Below are 22,394 nucleotides of genomic sequence, written 5' to 3'. Positions count from 1 at the left end.
TTAGCACAGGTCTGTGTCAAATCAGTGATGTGACACAGTGTCAAGCTCAGCAGCGGGGTTTTAACTGCTTATTTTCACCTAGCGCCTGCCTGCAGCATCTGTCATCACCAGAGCATTCCACGGAGTCCCAAACAAGCAGAACAAGGACACCAAATGCAGCCTGGCACACAGAGCTGGAATTATCTTGCTGTAGTTATTCCATTTTCACCTGAGGCAGTCAGCAACTCGGGACCCATTTCTGGAGATAAAGACAGAGCACAGCCATTACTCAGTGACCAGTATTCCTAGGAAATAACTCTCACTGCTCACCCTTGCACATACTCCAGGAGGTGGTGCTGTTACTCGGATGGAAACAGACTACAAGCTTGCACACAGGGTTTGTGCATCCCAAGCACGGCCAGACTCACTGTCCAGCATGACTACACAGATAAATACTTCAGCAGATCAGGGAGATTTTATGCAAAGAAATGCACAAGCCCAGATAAGCACACACACAATCCAAACTGAAGGCATCATGCAGAGCAACTTATAAATGCACATTCAGTATTTTTAACAACTCAATGCCTACCAGGCCCTAATCATCCCAGCCCAAAAGTACCAGTTCTGAAAAGAACAGAAACTCTTCATTACTGTGCATGAATTCAAACTGTGCGTTCTTACAAAGTGCTGTGTCACCCATCTGCAACAGCCGTCTGGGACAGATGTTGTGAATAGAATCTGGCAGGAGATTTAGGGTCCACAGTCAACTCATCCTACAGCTGGATCATTTCCCTTCTGAATGTCCCAGTAAGAAATCACACAGTCCCATCTGACCAAAGGAAACCATACACACGCACTGCATGTCAGCTTCCTTCAGACCTTGAGCTTCAGACACGCAAACAGCCCAGAAAGCAGATAAATGCTGCACCAGTACCATCCTATCCCAGCCCACCCAATCTGCTGCTCAGAGAGCTAAAGCTCACCTGATTGCTTTTATGGGTGTGGAATCAATCACGTGTAATGCAAGCAAAGCCAGACAAACTATTTGTTTGCTGGTCTTTTTTTTACTTCCTTCCAGGGACCCCAGTTCCTTAGGCCAAAGAAAACCCCCTTAAAACAAGCCAGTAAGTAAGAAGTAGAAATATTTTTCATTAGATTTTGAAACAAATCAGCTATTCACAACAAAGTCCTACAGTTTTCTCTGCACACCAGTTTGGCAGACAGCCACATTATTTACTTGCTGTCACAGACAGTAAATTGATCCACTGGCATTTAAGGGTGCCTTTTTTACCCATTACTATTTCAATGACCTCCCCAGCACAGCCTGCACTGTACCAAGGACCTGAGTCCTGACTACAGCTTTTAATCTTCACTAATCACAAAACCAGTAAGACTGAATTTCACACATAAAGCTGTATAAAAGACGGAACCAATGGAAGAGACTCCTTTGCTTCAGAGTTCATTGATCTCCATACATGCTCACAGTTGGATGAGAAAGTTAATTTAATGACTCTGAAGGGCAACATACATTTTTCAGGCTCAAGGTAAAACATCGGAGCTGGTGACACCGCAATGCAGAATTAAGGTAAATGGCCCTCATAAACAAGAATGGGATTACATTATTCTCACTGGTATGAAAGATTCCCCCATCTGTCCCATGTCATGTAGAGGTTAAGAGCCAGCAGGTGCGTGCACACATCTCTTGGAAATGGTACACCAGCTGAAATAACATCACCTGCCATTCCCCAGCACAGTGCAGGAAGTTCAGCATGGTGTGACCCACGGCAGCACACAGACATCATGGCCCAGCCAAGCTGCAGGGAGGTTGGAATTTCCATCACGCCTCGCTAAGGAAAAACGTAATTAAAACTATTACACTTGGAGCACTTCCAGCTCCATGAATCTGACAAAAGCTTTTATGATGATAAAAGAATAATAATGTCCAGTAAAATCCCTGTACATCACTAAAGAGTTTTATTGTCAGAAATCCAAGGGAAAGAACGCTTAAACAAGCGAATGTGCAACTGCTATAGAAAAGAGGCAGTGGGACTCTTCCATTTCATAAACTGAAGTTTAACTTTCCAGCTCTGTATGCTGGCACGCCTGCCGTGTCAGAAGAAACATCTCTTGTTTTATTGCAGGTCAGAGCAACTTATCTGAAGATATTATGGATGAAAGTGTTCTCGTGGCTTCAATAAAACCAGCCTGATGTCCTTTCTGTGATGGCTCATTTTGACACTTCGATCCGCTTTGCATTTCTACCCTTTGAAGGATGCCCAACACAAGAAGGGATTTACAACGCCATCCACCAGCTAGGGGTGCATCACAGTAAGAAATTCTCATGCTTGCTCTTTTTATCGATCCATGAGGCGGGATATTATTTGAGGTGACATTAACAGAAATGTCATATTACTCAAAAGAGAAAAAGATAGTTCACAGTTTTTGGGAAAAAACATTTGGCAGAACGCTGCCATCTGTACCAATACTGGAAACCAAGCCATTCAAATATGCATAATTCACTTAATCTTATGAAGATATCTGAAAATTAGGCTTTTTACTATGTTTTCCAAAGAAGCATCATTTTGCATACTGAGTATTATACCCATCTGGAACGCTGGCACTTGCAGTACCCTTGCCTTTTCAAGTCCATGCCACCTTGTTATACGGGACTCGTCACATATACCAAGCGTCTGAGTTCTGGAAGCTGCTTTTGGGAAATAGGTGTAAGGAGGGACAAAAACCATGAAGACTGCTCAAACAATCCAGCACCAGAGCTGAAACCTGTTAGAGATTACAGCTGCTGGAGAAGCAGAAAGTGGAGAGGGAGCCTGGTCATCCACAGCTGCAACTCTGCCTCAGTCCCTCAGTGATCGCCTGTTTAAAAGGAGTATGCCTCATTTTATTTAGTTGCTGCTTAAACCTGGGAAAGGTAGAATAAAACCTTAACAGTTCAGAACTAAGGTTTAGAGGGTAGCTTTGTTGCTTCTTGACTGTAGCACCCTGTTTGAAATAAACACAGATTCTTTCCATTCTACCCTGAGCCTCCGCTGAATAGCACACCTGAAGGTGGCTTCAGGTATGAGAGCAACCTCTCAAATGGGGATCATCTTGCACTTCCAGACTTATGGTTCTGACCCAAGGAAGCAAACAGCATGCAAGGAAGACTTCTGAAATGATTAATTAGTAGTGCTGCCAAACCTAAATGCGCTTTATAGCAGCAAGGTTAGAGATTAGTGATGATTTCAGGATAAGACTTTGCAAAAAGGTAGTTGCAAAGTCCTTTCATGCAGTGTAGAAGCTTCTCATACCAGCTCACCAGACCTTCCTGGATGTTTGCTAAGCTCAAGAGACTGTAAAATATGGGCTTCAGAGGTCTGTGCTACTATCTGTTCTGAGCTGCTGGGCAAACCTTAGGAAAGGGACTGTGAAGCAGAAATGAGAAAGCAATCTCAAGCTGACCTAACCACCTGCTCTACAACAGTTTTCCAGGAAAATGTTCTAAGCAGCTGAACCTAATCAAGAGGCTGGACGCAAACCATTCACCCAAGGAATTCTCAGTAATGAAAGATTAACGTGCCCTTTACTTTAGGGGGTTTGAACATGAGACTATCTCCCATCTTCAGATTTACTTTCCAGAATTACTTTCTGCGCAACATTTACAATACCCATTTCTACTCTTAAAGTAGCAGCAGAAAGAATATCTTCCTTGAGCAAACAGGCTGCAGGAACCTGCCAAATACTGATCTCGTGAGGGCCAAGCTTAAAATTTCAACATGATTTCAGTTACATACATGAAGAACTTCCACAAACTAAAATGTATTGCATTGTATTAAAACATGTGAATGGTACTACTTCAAACAATACATTGAAATGTCTATGATAATGGAATATTTGAGAACAGCAAAAATATATACTTACAGGTAAACAGTACACTAGGAAAAATGATGTTGCCCCAGGAGGTTCTGTCTGAATGCAGAAATAAAAACTATTTTGCTGTGTGAGTGACTGAGCACAGAGCCGGGTCACACAGTCATGGAATCTCCAACCCTGGAGGTACTCAAAAACCACCTGGATATGGTCCTGGGCAGCTGGCTCCAGCTGACCCTGCTTAAACAGTGGGGTTGCACCAGGTGATCTCTCAAGGTCCACTTCCAACACAAACCATTTTCTGACTCCTAGATTCTAAAACCTTTCAGAAAATAAGCCACACTACCAACCAAAAAGGTAACCTGCTTGTACAATTTCTGGCAGTAATGAATCCTAGCATCAGATCTGCTTCGGTTCTCTTGGAGAGAGAAATCAGATCTCCTCCTATTACAACAGCCTATTCATGCAAGGTCAGACAGACACATCGCCTAGGTGCCCCCAGCATGGTTACTGGCAGCAAGCAGCAGAAGTCAGCCTGCTGGTCTATAACAGATTTATTCTACAAGCCTTTTCTTCGCTGGTAATTTCATTCAGGTCTCTCCCCACTGCTTGTCTACCAGCTTTTACAAAACCCAGACCAATACTTCTGTATCTCCTATGCTTATTCAAACAAGGGAAAAAATATTTGGTAGGTACAAGTTGTAAAGGAGAAGACAGACAGACAGCTCTCCAATATAAGCCTTTATTTCTGTCAGTAATGGTTAAAAACAGAAATGCAGTCTTTTGCTGACCAACGTTTGTTTGAAGCATACTAAGTATCTAAGGATTACAGTACAAGCATTACCTGGTTGTAGTTCTCCGGATGTCTAATGAGATCTGTTTCTGTGACAGAAAAATGTCCAAGGGCCTGGTCTGTATGAGAGCCACTAGTGAATAAATGGATCTGGAATAGATTAAAGTAAAAGACATTTATCATTGTAAGGACCAGATAATTAACAATGCCCTTAGCTGCCATCCAAGAGCTTGCATAGATGCAACGGTGATGTAAACCACTGGTTACATGCCCATTGCAAACAGCAAGTCCAAATTAACTACAACCACCAATACAACAGAGCTTTGTAAAAGAGTCTACCAGAACCCACAGTCACACACCACGAAACGGACCATCCAGAACTGTTACCAGAAACACATGCAGGAATTGCCCCTGCTGCTACCGCAGTGAAGGTGAATGATCACTCTCTTTTTCACATCTCAGTCTTTTTCTGTACTCTGTACACACCCGTGTACATAACATGAGAGGAAAAAAGCATTTTCACGGATAGCACAAGTCTTAACAGAGGTAAAGGATGCCCTCAGAATAACTGCTGATTTCTTCCTTTAAAACAGAACACGCTACCAAGTTACGGCGAGTTTCTGTTCTGCTGCTATATATTCTTGGCTTTCTCTTACTGGGACCTTGTCCCAGCTGCACTGGTGATGGTATCATCAATTATTTGATGAAGAAGCTTCCCAACTTAGTCAAGGGAACAATAAAAAGCAATTCGTCCTATTCAGAGCTGATCCCTTTGTTACTGTAATAACTGCAGCTGCCAAACAAGATAGCAGCGTGCATTTGTCAGAGAATCGCTCGTATTTCATTAATATTTCTGCCAGAAGACAGAGAATGTTTCCTGCTTTTCTTCCTTTATTCTAATATGAACTTTATCATACACTTGGGTATTGACAACTATTTTAAAGCTGACAGGCACTGGGCAATTATCAACCCTTCTCTGAAACTTCAGAATATTTTAGCATTCCTTTCCCCCAAACTCCCTCCCGGTGACAACCATCTGTCACATGTGCAAAGCTATGCAAGTTTAAAAATATAAAAGCACCTCCCCGCACAACGTCCTTCCTTTCAGCTCACCATGGCTCTCCTGACTCCGTTCCCATGTAACCACAGCAGCAAAACCTTTGGGCCACAAGCACCAGGACTGAATTTCAAGCCCTCTCCGAAGGTATGCTGCAACCACGCTACCGGCTGAAGCTCAAAACAAATACTGTAAAGCTGTAGCAACACAGGAATAAAGTGTTCCTCCGAGACCAGAATAGATGGATGCTGGCACAATCCAGCATGTGTATTTTTACAAGCTGTTATTGAAGAAAAAAAAAAATCACATTCTGACTAAAGATGAAGCAAGGCTTAAAGAGAGAAGGAATACCAGGACAAAAGTTACAGGTGAACGGTGAGAGGCAGACGGCATGTGTAGCTGTTACTGTATGGAACCAAACAAAGAGGAGGCAGGTCTGACTGAACCTTACACAACTTCCTCTGCTTGAGAGCACAGGCACAGCCTTCACTCCTGGGAAGCATCCAGGACTAACTTCTAAATGCCCTTGAGTTCAGCAATATCAACTGATCAATTCCTCTGAAAGGGAGGTGAAAAGGGAACTCAATCATAGCTTACATGCATTTGCATTGAAGAGATTTGTTGAGGTCTAAGGGCAGAGTCACATTAGGAAAACAAAGCCTTTCAGATGCTAAAATAACCCTCAAAACTATCAATGTAGTCATTCACAGCAGATTCTTCATTCCAAGACTGAGAGGCATCCAACAACTCACTCATAAATTACCGATAATGAAGTCATCATCCAGCATCAGTCTCTGCCCTCTGCTGTTCAGAACATGGAGACTTTGTCCACATCCCTTCACCCCAACACGGGATGTATAGATAGCACCAACCTAACCCACTGTAACACAACTTATTTTATACTACTGATCTTTGAAGAGGCACAAGAACCCACTCCTTTCATAGGAGGTACTTCACAGTCCTGCTTTGCATTCGCAACTCCTGCTGTTACAATTCCCAAGCCCATTATAGAACCACTATAGCCATTTTGCCACAATCTGATAAAACCACTTATATTAAAGTCTTCTTCTATTGTCCATAATTCCACTGAACATCATTTTATTCCTACTAAAATATGCCCACAGTCTACAATCAGATGCTTAACAAAATTCACCTCTGAATTCAGACTAACCCTCTCCTGTTTCATTTGTAATTTCTGTCCTAGTCTTTAGCGGAGGGAAGACAGCTGAAAATACCCACAGGAAATCCATCAGCTTTGCAGAAACTCTGCTATTTCTTTTTACATGCTGATTGTGGCATAATAGCATTTCACAGACCTGAGGAATAAAAAAGCCAATTTTAAACTGTTTTTCTGAAACTATGCAAGGCTTCTCCTTCACTTTTGTTGTTTTTTTTCTAAGGCCAAGTGGCAATTCAAGGCCTAACAAAAAACAGCTTCTCTCTCCTATGAATTCGAGGGGGATCAAAAGGCAGGCAGATAGATATTCCACTGGCACTTGAGAGGAAGAAGAATAGAAGAGAAGGAACCAAGAGGCGTGCCTTAATATGGTAATGTATCCCTCATGCTTCCATGTATTTGAATGTCTATCAGGTAAATAAGTACTACTGAGAATTTGGAAGGAATTATGCTAGTATTGCTGTATTATACTTTCAAAGCAGGCAAACCTGCCCATGTTGAAAAGCTATTATAATGTTATTCAACAGCTCACAGCCTCAGGCTGCGAAACTCCTCAGCAACAGAGAGGTTATGGTTTCCCTGAGGAAGTCTCCTTCCTACAGCAGGGCACGTAGGTGTCTGGAAGCTTTGCGTGCCTTGGGGAGCTGAAAGCATTGAAAAGCAGCTAGCAAGCTAGCAGAAGGGCTGGCAAAGCAGAGCAGCAGGCAGAGCACCTAACAAGCAGCTCACACCATGACTGGCTCTGGCTCCAGGCAGGCTTCACTCCCCACTGCTTCAAATTGCTTACTGCAGAACTTTGTACCATCCACCTTAAGCAGCTGCAGACAGGACAGAGGACACAGGGCCCCCAGAGAACCCCTACCACACAGAGGAGGATTTCAGCTATCATCTGTGTACTTTAGAGAATGAAATGCCATTTATTTTTGCCCACTTCACCTTGTATCTCCCTCCTAGCACTCCTTTTCACTTTCTCCAGGCAATACAGCACTATTTCATTACGATGTGAGTCATCATTTGTAACCTGAAAGTACACGTCCCTGATCACCCAAGCAATTCGATATTCTATTTTTTCACAAAGTCACAGACAAAAAAGACCTCTGAAGGTCCTCAGTCCGGCCCCTTGCTCTAACAAGGACTGCTGCCAACTTGTATGTGTGTTTTGCAGGCCTCTAAGGATGAGCATCATTCACTGCCTCTGATGACCTGCTCCAACACTGCCTGCCATTCCAGAGAAGATTCTTCTAACATATCAGAACCTGCCCAACTACAACCTGAAGCTCTTTTCCCTTTTGTTTTCTGCTACTACTGGGAACACACACCCCTCCCCTGAATAACTACCTGTCAGCAAACCAAGCTCCCTCAGCTGCTTCTTGGTGGTCATGACTTAACCAGCCCTTTGCCATCTTGGTAGCTTCTCACAGGATCCCATGTATGATCCATGTTTCCAGAAGCAATACCCATGCTGATAAGATAGGATGGCAAAGCAGTCATTTCCTGAGTGGGAATATATTTTCCAAGTGTGATGCATTTTTCTCAGAAAGTCCCAAATAGAGAATATGGTATTTTCGAGCTTGTGTGAGTCATAGAACAAAATACGTGGAAGTGTCACCACTACTTGGCAAAAGCTACAGCTCGTGATCAGAGTAAATAAGGCTGTTCCACAGTTGAGATACATAACCTGGTAAGTTATTAAACAGAGTGAGCAGAAACCACAATTATCATTTCATAGAGAAAGCCCTCTAGATATGGCAGTATAACTGAAAAACCTAACGCTCGTTAGCCTATTGCATGTTGTGTTTGCTGTCTGTGTGAGGAAAGCAACAACTCACATACAGGTCATATCAGTAAGCTCAGTTTTCTAAGACAAAGCGGATTACTTTAAAAGTTTTAAAGCAAGTTAATGCAGTAGCACAGACTCTCCCTAAGAGTCAGAAAATACAAATAGTTGTTTATGCAGCTGTTCAACCATACACAGTGTGTTTTGTGTGGCCATAAAAGTTAACATTAACGTGGCACTGCAATGAAGTCCTTTCCAGTCACTTCTGCCTTTCAATTTTCTTGCTTTTAATTCAAACTAAAATATAAATCAGAGCACTGCACTTTATTATAGCTCTGAACAGAACTCCCACAGTTGCACATACGTATTTGAGCACACATAATATCAGTGTGTGATCACAAATGGAGGAGCTGGACCCCAATCAATCCTTAGATGTATGTATCTGTGATGGCAGTTGATGGCAGCCCTCTGCATATACCACAGAGCACAGTCTGAACGTAAGAATTATCAGCAGCACAGCTTACTGCTTTCAACCTAGTCCAGCAATGACTGTGAAGGCAGCAACGGCAGCATGGGGAAACTGGATGAACAGAGAAACACTCCCCCTCCTGCTTAGTCTTGCAGACTCTGAAAGCCACAGTCCAGGAAACTGCACAATAACTAGCCTGACTCAAGTTGTTTTCTGCCTGCACCAGGCTTAATGTGAATGAACATTTTTCCTCCAATAGCCAGAGGGAAAAAGAAAAAAAAAAAGAGTCCAAGTTTATTTCAAAGTACAATCCCCATAGGAGGTCATCATCTTCCCTGTCAACACTTCAGTATGTTGCCCATTCAGCACCTCTCTTCATTTCACCCCAGACAGTGAGAGGATCTCTGTTCTCAAGGCCCCGGCTCTGACCTGCTCTTAATTCTACCTTGCTCTCATTAACTGCAAACTGAGGTATCGAGGCTGCCTAATGATTTGTTCCTGCCAAGTAGTAGATAAATCAGAGCACTGATGATGACTTATGGAATATTTGCCTCACCTACTATAAAAATCAGCATACCTCAAATAGAGGTAGCTTATCAAGGGGAGAACACTTCATTTGAGTTTTACATCATTAAGTCACCTCTCCCAATAGCATTGCTGTCTGTAATCTCAGTGCAAAAGCCAAGGACTGCACCTGCACTTAAGGTGAATTGCTATCTTCCTTTGCAGCTCAGAAAAGCACATTCACAGTGGGCAATGAGAAGCAAAAGGTTATTTTAGATGCTGCACACACAGCGCCTGATCTTTCCCCAGGGCTGTCAATCAGACATCTTCCCCGGCAATCAATTCATGTAAAGAACAAAATGTAACCTCATTATAGTTTTCAGCCTTGCTCTGTCACACACAGGATTAAAGCAAAGAAGGTATCTTCATTCAAAACCCTCTTGTTCTGGTTCTGACGACCTGCTGATATGCTTTCTTCGAGGAGAAATTTCTCAAATATGTTCTGAGTCTTGAAAAGATTATTTGTCAGGCCTCTGGGCACAATACCAAGTGACTCCATGGAGAAGAAGAAGAAGGCAGGAGAGGTTAGGGACAACACTACTGAATAACTTTCAGAACTAGTTTTCTTTTTACAACTTTTTATCATCTGTTATTTTTGTTAAAACTTGTCTCCAGAGTCACCACTGCTGTCAACTTTGGAACTGCAGGTTGCATCCATCTTAAGCAGACACGGTGCTTCTCAGACATCTGCATTGGGATGGGCATACAAACATCATACACAACTGGGAATAGAACTAGAATCTCAGCCAGGTAGAGACTGAACGTTTCCCAGTTTAAAAGCTGTTTTTTGGGTTTTTGTTCAGATGCTCCCTAGTACTTCAGAAAGGGAAACTGCATTTTATTTTGCTGCTGTGACTTTCAACATCTGCGCTCAGAATTTTGAGTGCACATTTGTGATAAACTAACACTTGAGTCACTCCTTGTCTCTGGGAGCCAAATGCTCTGTCTTGCTTCTAACAGACATTTTCTAAGGCAAATGGAGACAGCCCACCTGGTTATGGAAGTGACTAATGTGCCAACCTGCGAGGGAGACTTTGATACAGCAATTACAACCTTATGAACACGGTACGTACTTCATTTTCTCGTGGTTCTGCCTCATTTGGGAAGGTGGGGGTATTATTATTTAGAGTAATTCACTTTTCACTATAGAAAATGCCAAACTAGCAAACAAGAATCATTTATACATTTAGCACTAGCTGACAAGGCTTTTAAATAATAAACAATGCCACAGTGGGTTAGAAGAACCATTTACCTTATGTAAAAGCTTGCAGTGCTCTTGGTGCTGAGCATGCAGACTCCGCCACTGGAACCTCAACTTCCCATTTAACCACTGAAGGTATCGAACATCGACTCTGCCCTCCAGCCCATACTCAGGTGCTATCTCAGTTGTATCCTTCCCACTGGGAGACAGATCATCTTCACACTAAAAGTAAAAGAGAACACCAAGTTAAATAACTCCAACATTTTCAAATCACTCAGCAGTGAACACAGGCCAAAGAGGTAAAGACTTCCCAAAGCTTCAGTACTCTGGAATAAACACCAGCTTCACAGCTGCAATGGGCTTTCTTCCTCTCCTGTCTTTCATTTTCCATACCCAGGAAGACACAGAGTGATCCTAAGACACTAAGCATACTCTCTATTCAGATGGACAAACCACATTTTGCCTAGGTCATAGGAAGTCAGAGAACATAAGAAACAGATTTGGTTCCTCCAGTATCTTTTAGTACAGCCTGCAGTGCTTTCAGAGTGACCCAATTTTAGAAATCAATGCCTTATATAGGGACAAAACTACGGGCCTTTGCTTACCCAGCTGTTTCCTTTTACCCATCTAGCATTTATCTTCTTGTAGAATGGGGATAAAGAAATAAGCACCCAGCTGACACTGCTCGGGAGTCTGCAGGAACATTTTCAGCCTCTGTAACAGTGGGAGTGAACCTGAGGGGCAACTGTCCCACAAAGCCTTGTTTTGCCTTTTCTCTAGAGTAATTTGGAAGGGAGAATGAGTGTCATCTCATCCAGCTTGTCCCATTTTCCTTCTGCAGTAGCAAATAAACAAGTAACAACACCTTTACCTTCTGGATGTAATTTTGCCTAGGCTAATCGCCTAACGTGAGACATTTCTGCTGTATCTCCTCCCCAAGGAGCACAGAGGAAACACCACCTTCCCCAGCCTCTTGGACAAAGATCCTTCCCATTTCCAAACAGGCCACTCTGTTTTCAGTTAAGACTCTGCTAAGTGAATAAGGGAAAAAAGACATGGGTTGGTTTACCAACAGTACCACCACTTAATGGGTGAGCTCTCAGCTTCATTCAGTCTACAGAAAGTACACACAGCGAACACAATCTGTAAATCCAGATTTGGACTACAGGGTGTTATAAAGTAGAAATAGCACAGACCTGCAAAGGCCTGCAAAGGGGCTTCAGGACTGGTGATGTCCAGCTAAGGAAGCATGTCCCAGCCGTTGGATTCTCGAGACCTTTCTTTAAAGTAGAAATTTCAAGTCTACTTGAAACATGACTGCTTTCAAGAAAACAGTAGAGCAGATATTTGTACCCACAGACCTCAGTGGTATTTAAACATATGTGCTCCCCTGCTTCACAGACATCCGCGTTCAATAAAATCTCCTACAAATTCAGTTGGCAGGCAAAGCTTGAATATAATTCCAGTTTGATTCCTAAACTAAAAATGCAAACTGCAAAAATGCAAAATGAAGAGAGCTTAATTAATCTTGCTTTAAATGCAGATTTCAGCAGATGTGCATCTGTAACAATGATCAAACAACCCCCTAATGCTTGCTTTGACCTATTGCCTCAGTTGACAGTGCCTCTAATACAATGAGTGTTCCCATTATTTATAAGCACAAAAGTGCTGGTCTGGTCACACAACAAAATGTATCAAGATTACAGGGCTTTTTTTTCCCTTTGTTCCATGGCTCAGATAAATATGTGCTATAAATCACAGCAGCACAGGGTTCATAAAGGGCTTTTCCTTTTAAAGGCACAGATGTGTCTTTGGAGAAAACAAAGGAAAAGGAAAAAGACTATCCCCTTTGTGTCAAGTGCAATGTCACTCTTCCTCAGATGCCATCAGCTTTTTGCTTCATAATAAAAAGGCACTGAGTTCTTGGGCACTGCAGGCCCAGCTACAGTATCTATGTGCTTCAATGGCCCTGTCACCATCAGGCAAGGATTCTGGACTATGACACTGTATAGATACGGTTACCAGGTTGTCCCTAAACATGAGCCAAGAGGCTGGGTGTTAGTAGTACACCAGAGAAAACACAGATGTGAACAGCACTAAAACGCTGCAAACAAGCAGCCAGAGAGCCACAAGGTCAAAGGCCTCTGTCCTCCTCTTGTATTTGGGATTCCCAGACTGAAACACTAATTTTCCATTATCCGCAGTTCAACTCCAGCTCCCCTGGATTAGAGAATGGCACAAACACTGCTCTCCTGGGGATTCATTTCAGGAAGGAATGGCATTAGACTCAATTGCTTTGGCAGCAAAATGACAAACACGGTGCAGAGCTAATTTTATTGTAGCGACCTGCCTTATTAATATTAAAATAAGAAAGCTAGTCAATGCATTTTTTAACAGGAACTCTATTATTTATTTCACAAACTGCACAAAAAATTTACTTTTGCTATGAAATACTTACCCTGTCATAAAGTAAACAAGGTAAAAAAAAAAGAAGTCTTGCATATTATACTGTGACCTCAATTTCCTGAGCCATCTCTACCATCTAAGACTATTTACTGCTCTCCCAGTGAGAGAGAAATCACTGAAATACCAACCCAAGCTAAGGTCTTAGCTTCAAATACAACTGTGAATTTACCTGATCTGTGCAGTGATTTGGGCACACACCTACACTTACTTCTGATACAAAGAAGTGCACGCTATTTACCAAAGCCATGACGAGAGCAGCCCAGGAGGCACCCAGAGCTCCTAACAGCTTCCTCTCACTTGGGCAGCTCCAGACCATCTCTGGGAGGGATCGTTTCAGAGTCATGTATCAGAAAAGCTTTTTGCTTATAAACAGTTATTAATGTTTCTCTTTGATTCTGCTTTAGACAGGAACTGCAGCTCCAGAACCACGGGCTTGCAGAACAAGAACCACATTAGAATGTATGCATACCTCACTGCAGTGTTGGAATCTTTTCCAGATGGTGACACCAGAGCTAGTCCTGTCCAACTGGACAACACAGACTCAGCAGAGCACCTGGGATTAGCACAGCTGTGAAGCAGAAGCCAGAATGAAGCATAAATGCTGCTCAGGTTTGGTCAGAGCTAAATACAGTCATGAGAATTCAGTCTCCAGCACCACAAGCTTTGCCCTGAGCATTCCTCCCCAGGCTATTTCATGTCCAGTTGTTACAAGAAAAAAAAAAGATGCCAGATCATTCCCAAAACACGCGAATGCACTTGAAGTTACACAAGGCAGCAAACACAAAAAGAGCCTACGGTTCTCATGGCAAAGGCACTTGGTGCCAGTGAGTCAGAGTCATAAAACACAGTGGACCAAAAGGGGCCACTAGATATATAAAAGCACTTGGAGGAAACAAACAAGGGGAGGGAGAAAGGAGGATGAGAAAAAGACACACGGACATATTAAGTTTTTTTCACGTTCCATGTATGTGAGCAAACCTCTTGTACGTGATTTGATCAGAGAGAAACTAAAGGTTAAGAAGCTTCAGCATATGGCAGGAATAAAGCTTTTCTTTTTGCTTTGAGACACAGAGCAATCTCTTCTTACTGGAAATGAAGGAGCAACTCTACCCACAGTGGACGAAGGTAAATTAGACAAGTACTTTGCCATATAAATAGTTCAAAGAACAACACAAGCAGCAAGGTGAGGAGGGAGCGTTTTTGCACTATAAGCTGCATCTGATGTATGAGAATTTACTGTCCGAGTGTGGGGCTGACCCCACTCTACTGGTATGTCTGGAATAAATTAAACACCAAAAATTATTTTAATGGAAAATCCATACGGTTCTGGGGGAGACTTCACAATATACAACAAGTAGTATGTTAGAGAAAACCCCACATTGTGCAACTTGCTCACACTTCAACATCTTCCCAATTCATGCAGATACTTTTAATGCTTACACACACTCACATCAATCTGGTTACCACTCTGAAGAAACAATGCACTGCCTCATGCTGCCTGGTGAGCCCCAGGAACAGGTCCACGCTGTCTGCACTATTGTAAAAGTAGGGCTACAGCAGAGCTGCTTCCCATGGAAGATGCTCTTTTGCAACCATGAGCTGCCATCTGTTGGTAAGGGAAGGGCGGTGGCAGTCTCTGGTTCGGCCCCAGCCTGCTGCAGCTTTTCTCCATACTTCTTCCAAACCCCCAAGGCCCAGCTCTCTGCTTCCATATTTGGACAGCCACCAAACAGCTCTCTGCTCTTCCCATGGAGACACAGCCTTGTTGGAGCACGCTTAGCATAGGGATACACGCACCAAGTCATATCCCCAATGAGCAGCAAACCTTGAGTGGTGCAGCAGAAAGCAACAGTCAGCTAAACCCTCTAACGCGTGCTCCCCCAGGTATTCACTTCCACCAAAGGTAACCTGTGCCTAGATAGAAACTATTTACTCTCAAATCTCAACTACAGTACACACACAGCCTCATATCCCAAAGGAACGCCTCTAGATTGCTCACTGCAGGGCTTGCAAAAGGCAAAACAGTCATATAAATCACAGCAATAAAGCCCTTCTGTAAGCTTCTACTGAGAGCTCATTCTGAACTGCTCATAACTCAGACAATGGTTTGCATGTGACATAACATATGTTAACCAGTGTAATTACACAGCTTTAAATAGGTAGGTGTTTTGTTTGGTTTTTTATTAAACATCGTAGCTAGGAACACCAGATTATCAAACACACTGTCCTAATTCAGCCATATATCTACCTGTGGGAGGAGAAAACATGAGAATGAACAGTTTGAATAGAGGAATGTGAAAGGGAAAACACTATTTTCATTAAGAGCTCCATCAACAATGCCAACTGACTCTCCTCCTAGACACAGAAGGATCCAGACTGCTGTGTGCATGGGAAGACTGGTGCTGTGAGAAACCAACGTGCCAACTAAATATCCAGATATTAGCACAGAAGAGTCCATTTTCCATTTAAAAAGGAAGTGCTCAGAAAGTAGAAGTGATGCTCGTAGCATATTCGGAAGCAAGATTTCAAAAAAGAAGAAGAAAGAGAAATGCTATGTGTCTGCAAGACCTCTTAGCTTTTAAATTTCAATGTCTTCTGTAAAAATGACTCCTCTCTGTGGCACTCCCAAGAGCTCTGCTGGTATCTCATTGGCAAAGAGTGAAAAAGAAGATGCTGAGGGAAGGCAAAATGTGAGCACAGCTCCTGTTTCTTGCTGCCTTGTTCAAACAAGCCTGCCTGGCAGTAGCCACAAGCCTGAGGCACCAGAGCGAGTCACACATCCCAACCCTCCTTGTTGTTCAGAAGGCCTCATTTAGAAGCTCCGCGTGAGAGAAAAAGCACTACGCCTTTAACACAGCACAGCAGCACAGAAGCATTGCCCATCTTTGGAGCTACAAGGTCAAGGGTGTAACACTTCAACCCCTAAAATGATTGCATTAGGGATCCAGATGAAACAAAGAAGCCAAACACACTGAAACAAACACATGGCAAGGCAAACCTGAACTTGCAGAACACGACGTTTTACAGGGCTGAACAAATTGCAGTACAGATAATGCCTTGCACTGCACTTCCTCTGCCTGCAGCTGCAGTCCTGTTTGCTCACATCCATTTAGCTCCACTGTGGGAAGGCAGCTTGACAGGGGGCATCCAGTGAGACAAAGAAATGCAGCATGCTACATCAGCAGGGAGCCTGAAGGAAAGGGGCCAGGAGAAGAAGAAACAGTAACTGCCTTGGACCAGAGGTAAGGCAGAGCTCTGCCACATATATAAGGCTTGCCATGCTCTCCTTTGTATGTCGGTGTTGATCTCCTGAGAAATAAGTGCTTTCCTTCCACAGACCCTGCAATGAGAGTTAACCCTTTTCACTTAAGAAAGGATGGATTTTCCCATTTAAATCAAAAGGTCAAGGACAAACGGAAGGCACCAAAAGGCACTGCCCACTCAGTACTCACCATCCTCTCCACTTGTGAAAGCTCAAATGACTCCCAGCGACTGGGGGTAGAACCAGCCATAACATCACAGGATCAAGTAATTTTGCATTTATTTGAAATCCAGACATTACCCAAAGAAACAGCAAGTTCAATAAATGATGACTGCGAAAAGCCTAAATTACAAGTCTTTTTGATCATTTCTGACATTGCTTTTAGAGTGCTTTAACTTGACATAGCGTTTGAGAAAGTCATAAGAGCGTATTGGCTGTGTCAAGCAATAATAAATGTTGTTAACTAAAAATCTTCCAGTGCTTTCTGGCAAAGAATTAGAGGAGAGAAAATCTGCAGGAGAACATTTAGGGATCCTGTGCCCTCTATTTAGGTTTCAGGGTCTTAAAAAGAGTGTTCATTAGCAGCTACTGTAATATGGCAGTGATAGTAGCAAAAGAGATAAATGGTGAGAGTTCGAGTAAGACAGGAGGTCGAATAAAGCAGAAGCGTTAAGCACAGGGAATAGAGGAGGCAAATCAAAAAATGAAAGCCGACAGGCTCATATAGGCTGTACAGATCTGGAAAGTAATTATGATTCCAAGTTAGAATCAATGTGTTAATAAAATTCCCTACTCTCCATGACATTGTAATACATTAAGAAGGGGGGAAAGCAGCAAACTGATATTTACTGACACTGGTGTTAAAGGTGCCCTGGTTTTCTGCTGGAAAGTAACATCAGGCTTGGCTACCGTCTTCACGCTTTGATATAGTAATGTGTTTTAAGAACAGCCGTGCTGGATGAGATTTCTGCAAGAGAAAGGCATTTCAACAGCAAGATGAACAACCAGGCAGAAGGCTCATGCTATAATGGAAATAGCCAGTGAGCCAAGTTAGGCTGTGACAGACAAAAAGGGAATCAAATTGCAAACCCAAGAGTCAGAACGCATGTTTAGTTTCATTCTCCCAATAAACACTACAAGTACTGAAACTAAGTTCACTTTGGCATGCTAGAAAGCCATACACAAATTCCAGCTACAATAGCCATAATAGCTCTGTTTGTTAATTACTGTGCATTCACAAAAGGGGAGAGGAGTCCAATTTCACACAGAGGGCAAGAAGCAGGCAGAGGGAATTAGCAGAACCAAGAACAAGTATTTATACATCATGTCTTGGTGATAACGAGGGAAGTAACATCACTGCCCCCATCTAAAAACTCAACAGCCTTCTCACGTAATTAAATTACTGGGCACATAAATTAATTTCAGCTGCAGAAACAATGCCAGTACAGGCAGTATTCTTCCCAGGAACAGAAAGAATTCTTGCACACAGTGCACTGCTATTACCTGTACAAGCCACTGTGCAGATTTGGAAAAAGCCATGATGTCCCAAAATGCAAGTTAATATCAAGCAATAATCTGCTTCTGAAATAAATGGAAAGACAACATGAGAATGCTCCAAGTCTACAGGTTCAATGAAAAACAAAATGAGCAACAGAACTCACATTGTTAAGGCTTTATAACCTGTTTTAAGGTTCACAAACGCTATATTTTATTATTATTATTATTATTATTATCTTGCCATTCACTGTGGTCAGCCAATGCTTCCATCAAGTTTCTCTTGAGGTCCTCCTCCTCTTTGTGTTCCTTCTTGAGTGAAGATCACACAGTTGTACCAGTTGTGGTCAATGACAGGTCAGCTGGCTACAAGCAGGAACAGTTAAGCTACAGAGATTCAGTGTAACTAGCAGAGTTCCTCCAAAGGATACAGTAACCCTGGTTTCATGGAGGAACCTACAGCTCCAGTACTCACAAATCTCAACTAGGGAGAAATGGTGGCTGCTGCTCAGCCTGGCTACTGGAAAAGCACTGGGTTTGGTTGCGAGTTCTCATAAACACCTCGGGGCAGACCAGAAAATCCACCAACTTTATAGGAAAGGACACAAGAGGAAGAATCCCTCAGATGTGGTGGTTTTTTGTTTGTTTTTAAACTTTCCCTTGTACTCTAGGATTTCCATGTGGAATCAATGACCAGCACTCAAGATTATTCCTCACATCACCCAAAGCAACTAAAGATGCTAAATTCAACATCTCTGCAGTACTTATTTGAGACAGAAATCCACAGAGGGTGTAAAAAGCCATTCAATGTCCAACAACTAATCACCCAGTGCTTTAAAGCAAAAACAACAGGCTAGAATTCCAAAATAGACACATCGTAAATCTATGCGAGCCTCCAATTCAGGCTGTACTCCAGCCTTTACAGGACCAACACAATTAATGATTTCCTCTAATTATTTTATTATTTTTAGCGTTGATTAGTGCGAGATTTGAGCTTCCACTGACCGCCTCTGCTGTCACCAACCTGCTGACAAAGCAGAGCTATCAATTCACAGAATGAACTTGAACCACAGCAGCTGTGTGCCAGAGTCCAGTATACGCTACCTGCCCTTCCTCCTCCTCTTGTACAGCAATGGGGACTCCAGGCAGCTCTCTTCATTGTTTCCTCCACCCCAGCTCTCTAGTTCTACAATTCACAACCTGAAGGAGAGCCGTGGATGGAAGGCTGCAGAGGGCAGCATCTCCCCCAGCACTGCAGGCTGATGCAGCCCACAGCAGGCATCCCAGACCATGGCATGGCAGCCTGCAGCACTGCCCTAGCAACAGAAATGCACTGGAGGCTACATAAGACAAGGTGCCCCGAAGGATTCTCCTAATACAACCAGGCAGTCAGCCCACAGTATCATCCAAGGTACTAACATACCCACCCTTACCAACAACTACTCCAAGATCATTTTTATTTCTTAATTACACTAGATACATTAAGCACTACCTCCTATTACCCTGACTCCTTCATCATACTTTTACCACTACGTAGCTAATACTTTCAGATACCACTTAACTTTTGACTCAGGAGATATAAGTGTCTGTAAAATTAGGCTTGTTGGATGCTTTTCCTAGCTCAGGATCTTAAGGCTCTGAATTCCTCACAGCGGTGGAGCTCCACGTCCATCATGTGTCACGCATACCCTCGTCCCTCTATAAATAACAGGCTGAAATCCTTCAGATGGAAGTGTTCAATTTGCAGGAGAGAAAAAAAAAAGCATGTTGCTAAGGAACCGTGGAGAAGAAAAGGCCATAGAGTGGTAATCTGGAATGAAATGAATTAATTTAATTGGCCCTTGATTTGTTGGGTATTTGGCATACTAGCAGCAATTTTGCTGCTGGTAGGCTTTGTTTCAAACACAGCCTGGAAGAATGGTCAGAACATCCCTGCACCCTTAATTTAGGGATTAGCCACATTCTCTCCTCTTTGTACAACAGATCCTTCACACAACAGTCCACATTTGTGGATCTCCAACAGCATTTTAACCATACACGCATCCCCTTTGAGCTACTGCTATGCTGCAGCTCGCAAGGCTCTATTTCTTCAGATGAAGACACAGAGGTGGGGGGCTTTCTTCCCATTTATGCATGTAGACCAAAAGATGTGCTCTGTTAGTAAGCACTGGCTTTCATTTGATTTGGCTTTGCTGATTTTGGCAGAGGTCTCAGCAGTGCACGGAACCAAACAGTATTTCAAGGATTGTTGTTTTGCAACATTTTCAAGAAGATATTTTCAATTGTTTATAATACATTTTAAAAAGTGTGGCAGAACGTTTGTCAGGCTCTTTCTCATCTATGAACTTCAGTTGCTTTAAATGAAGAAGAAAGAGAAAGAAATGCGCTTTTATGATCTTTCTTTAACTACGTTTCTTTCAAGTAGTCCTGCTTTTTTCCTTCTATTTATTCAAATAAGAGAGAATTACAACTGCAGAGACTACATCTCTGACGTGCTTAGAAACGTCTGTACCATCTGTTATGTGTCTTCTAACACTTCAGCTTAAGTATCAGAAAAGCCCGCTGTTTCCCATGCACAGAGTCAAAGTGCCAGCACTCCAATTGTTTCGGCTGCACTTGAACCCACGAGATGCCTGGTAACAAACTGACAATCTCACCTCTTGTAGCTCACTATGATTTCAGGAGCTAAAGCACTGTTCTGATTGATGAGTAGATACTAATGAAGATACCCCACAAAATAACACTACAATAACTATCACGCTTCCATGCAAACAACAGGCTCTAAGGAGTGGTGTACAAGGAGCTGAACCAGTCTCCTTCGCAGCCACCCTTATTTCCTTAACTGCGTATTTCTAAGTCTTAACTTGCTTGGGTCCTACTGCTCAGATGTATTGGTTTTGTAATGTCTCGCTGATCAGCTCCATGATAAGATCCTGAAAATTCTTTTACTTCTTTGTGGTACAGAACTTTCTAGAAGGACACCAAACAAATGTCATCAATACAGCAAGCTTTACATACATACACTAATTCCAACTCACAGTCTATAAAATTCCTTATCTGGCTTTTAAACCTCCCTGGGTCTGTGTGCCTTTACAAACACTGGTTTGGGACAGTTATTGGGGGAAAAAAAAACATGAAGCATGTCTTACATTCTTTTTGAGAAACACAGGTGAGCAGATTAGAATTGACATGAAAGGCACAACAGCAAACAAAATGGTTCGTGTATCTCTGTGTGGGCATTTGAGATAACGTTGTATCATCACAGTTCTTTCATCTCATTCTGGTAAAGGCAAAAATCAACCCTTCAGAGAAAATAATATGGCACTTTCCTATCTCCTGAATTCACTCTGTAGTCGCTACTACACTACACTCATCACTCCTTTATAATACAAATCATGTACTTAAAAATAAAATAAAACCTACTACCACACAACCAAAACAGAACCATGATGCTCAAAGTAAAACATTCACCACAAATACCTTTCTCCCATGGTCTGGAGGTGCCCTTCTCTCATCACCAGAGTTCACCACCGCTCCCTTTTTTGTGAAGCAAACAATGGCGGTGCATAAGTGCAGTCTGTTTTCCTCACAATACTGCTCATAATGCTGATTTAAAGGCAACTCTTCCCTCCTAATTGCTTTCCACTGAATTCCTTCTGCGGATATTACACCTACACTGTAACTTCCTAAACTCTCTGCCACTGGTCACAAGTTTGTTGCCACAGCACCCACAGCAGAGAAATACAAATACCATTGCCTACGAGTACCCTTCCTGATGTAGATTAGGTCTCAAGGTTTGGATTCCTGCTTGATTTTCAGCTTCTAAATTCCCCTGTGAAATAGGACTTTGGGTAGAAAGAAAGCCAAACAGATAGATCTGCAGGTTCTCAACAGGAGCAAGTGCTGGATGGAACTCAGGTGGCAAATCCTCCCACTCAGGAGCAGAGGTTCTGTTCGTGGCAGGCTGGCCAGCCCCAGTAACAGCTGTAATGGAACTGCCTCTAAACATTAAAAGGATGCAGTCTAGAGGAGCACATCCACATGACCATGTAGAACACAAGGTAGGACCCATCACTTACAGTGTCCTTTGCCAAGGAATAAGACAGTTCCGTGAGCTCATCATTCAGAACCAGACTTACCAGCAATTAACATCTAACAGATGAAGATGACTTCGAACAAACTTACATCTACCCAGAAGGACCTCAACCACATTAACACACTGTGGCGATCAGCATAAACTCAGTCTGTGTTATAACTGTGTTAAGAGCAGAGATAGTAAAAACATGGA

The 22,394-nt window shown here is 42.7% G+C and overlaps 1 protein-coding gene across 1 annotated transcript in view; it reads right to left on the bottom strand.

The window, feature by feature from the left end:
* TEDC1 (tubulin epsilon and delta complex 1) overlaps positions 1–22,394 on the bottom strand; it is a 63,377-nt gene that overhangs the window by 34,593 nt on the left and 6,390 nt on the right. The window contains exons 4-5 of the mRNA XM_072343284.1: positions 10,936–11,106; positions 4,691–4,789 (exon numbers count right to left, since the gene is read on the bottom strand). Of these exons, the coding sequence (XP_072199385.1) occupies positions 4,691–4,789; positions 10,936–11,106 (270 nt within the window). The remainder of the gene's footprint in view (positions 1–4,690; positions 4,790–10,935; positions 11,107–22,394) is intronic.

Source organism: Excalfactoria chinensis, chromosome 8, assembly GCF_039878825.1.
Source record: "Excalfactoria chinensis isolate bCotChi1 chromosome 8, bCotChi1.hap2, whole genome shotgun sequence".
In the NCBI taxonomy this organism is placed as follows: Eukaryota; Metazoa; Chordata; class Aves; order Galliformes; family Phasianidae; genus Excalfactoria; species Excalfactoria chinensis.
The sequence above is the reverse complement of the archived record's forward strand: the minus strand, read 5'-3'. Positions and strand labels throughout refer to the sequence as shown.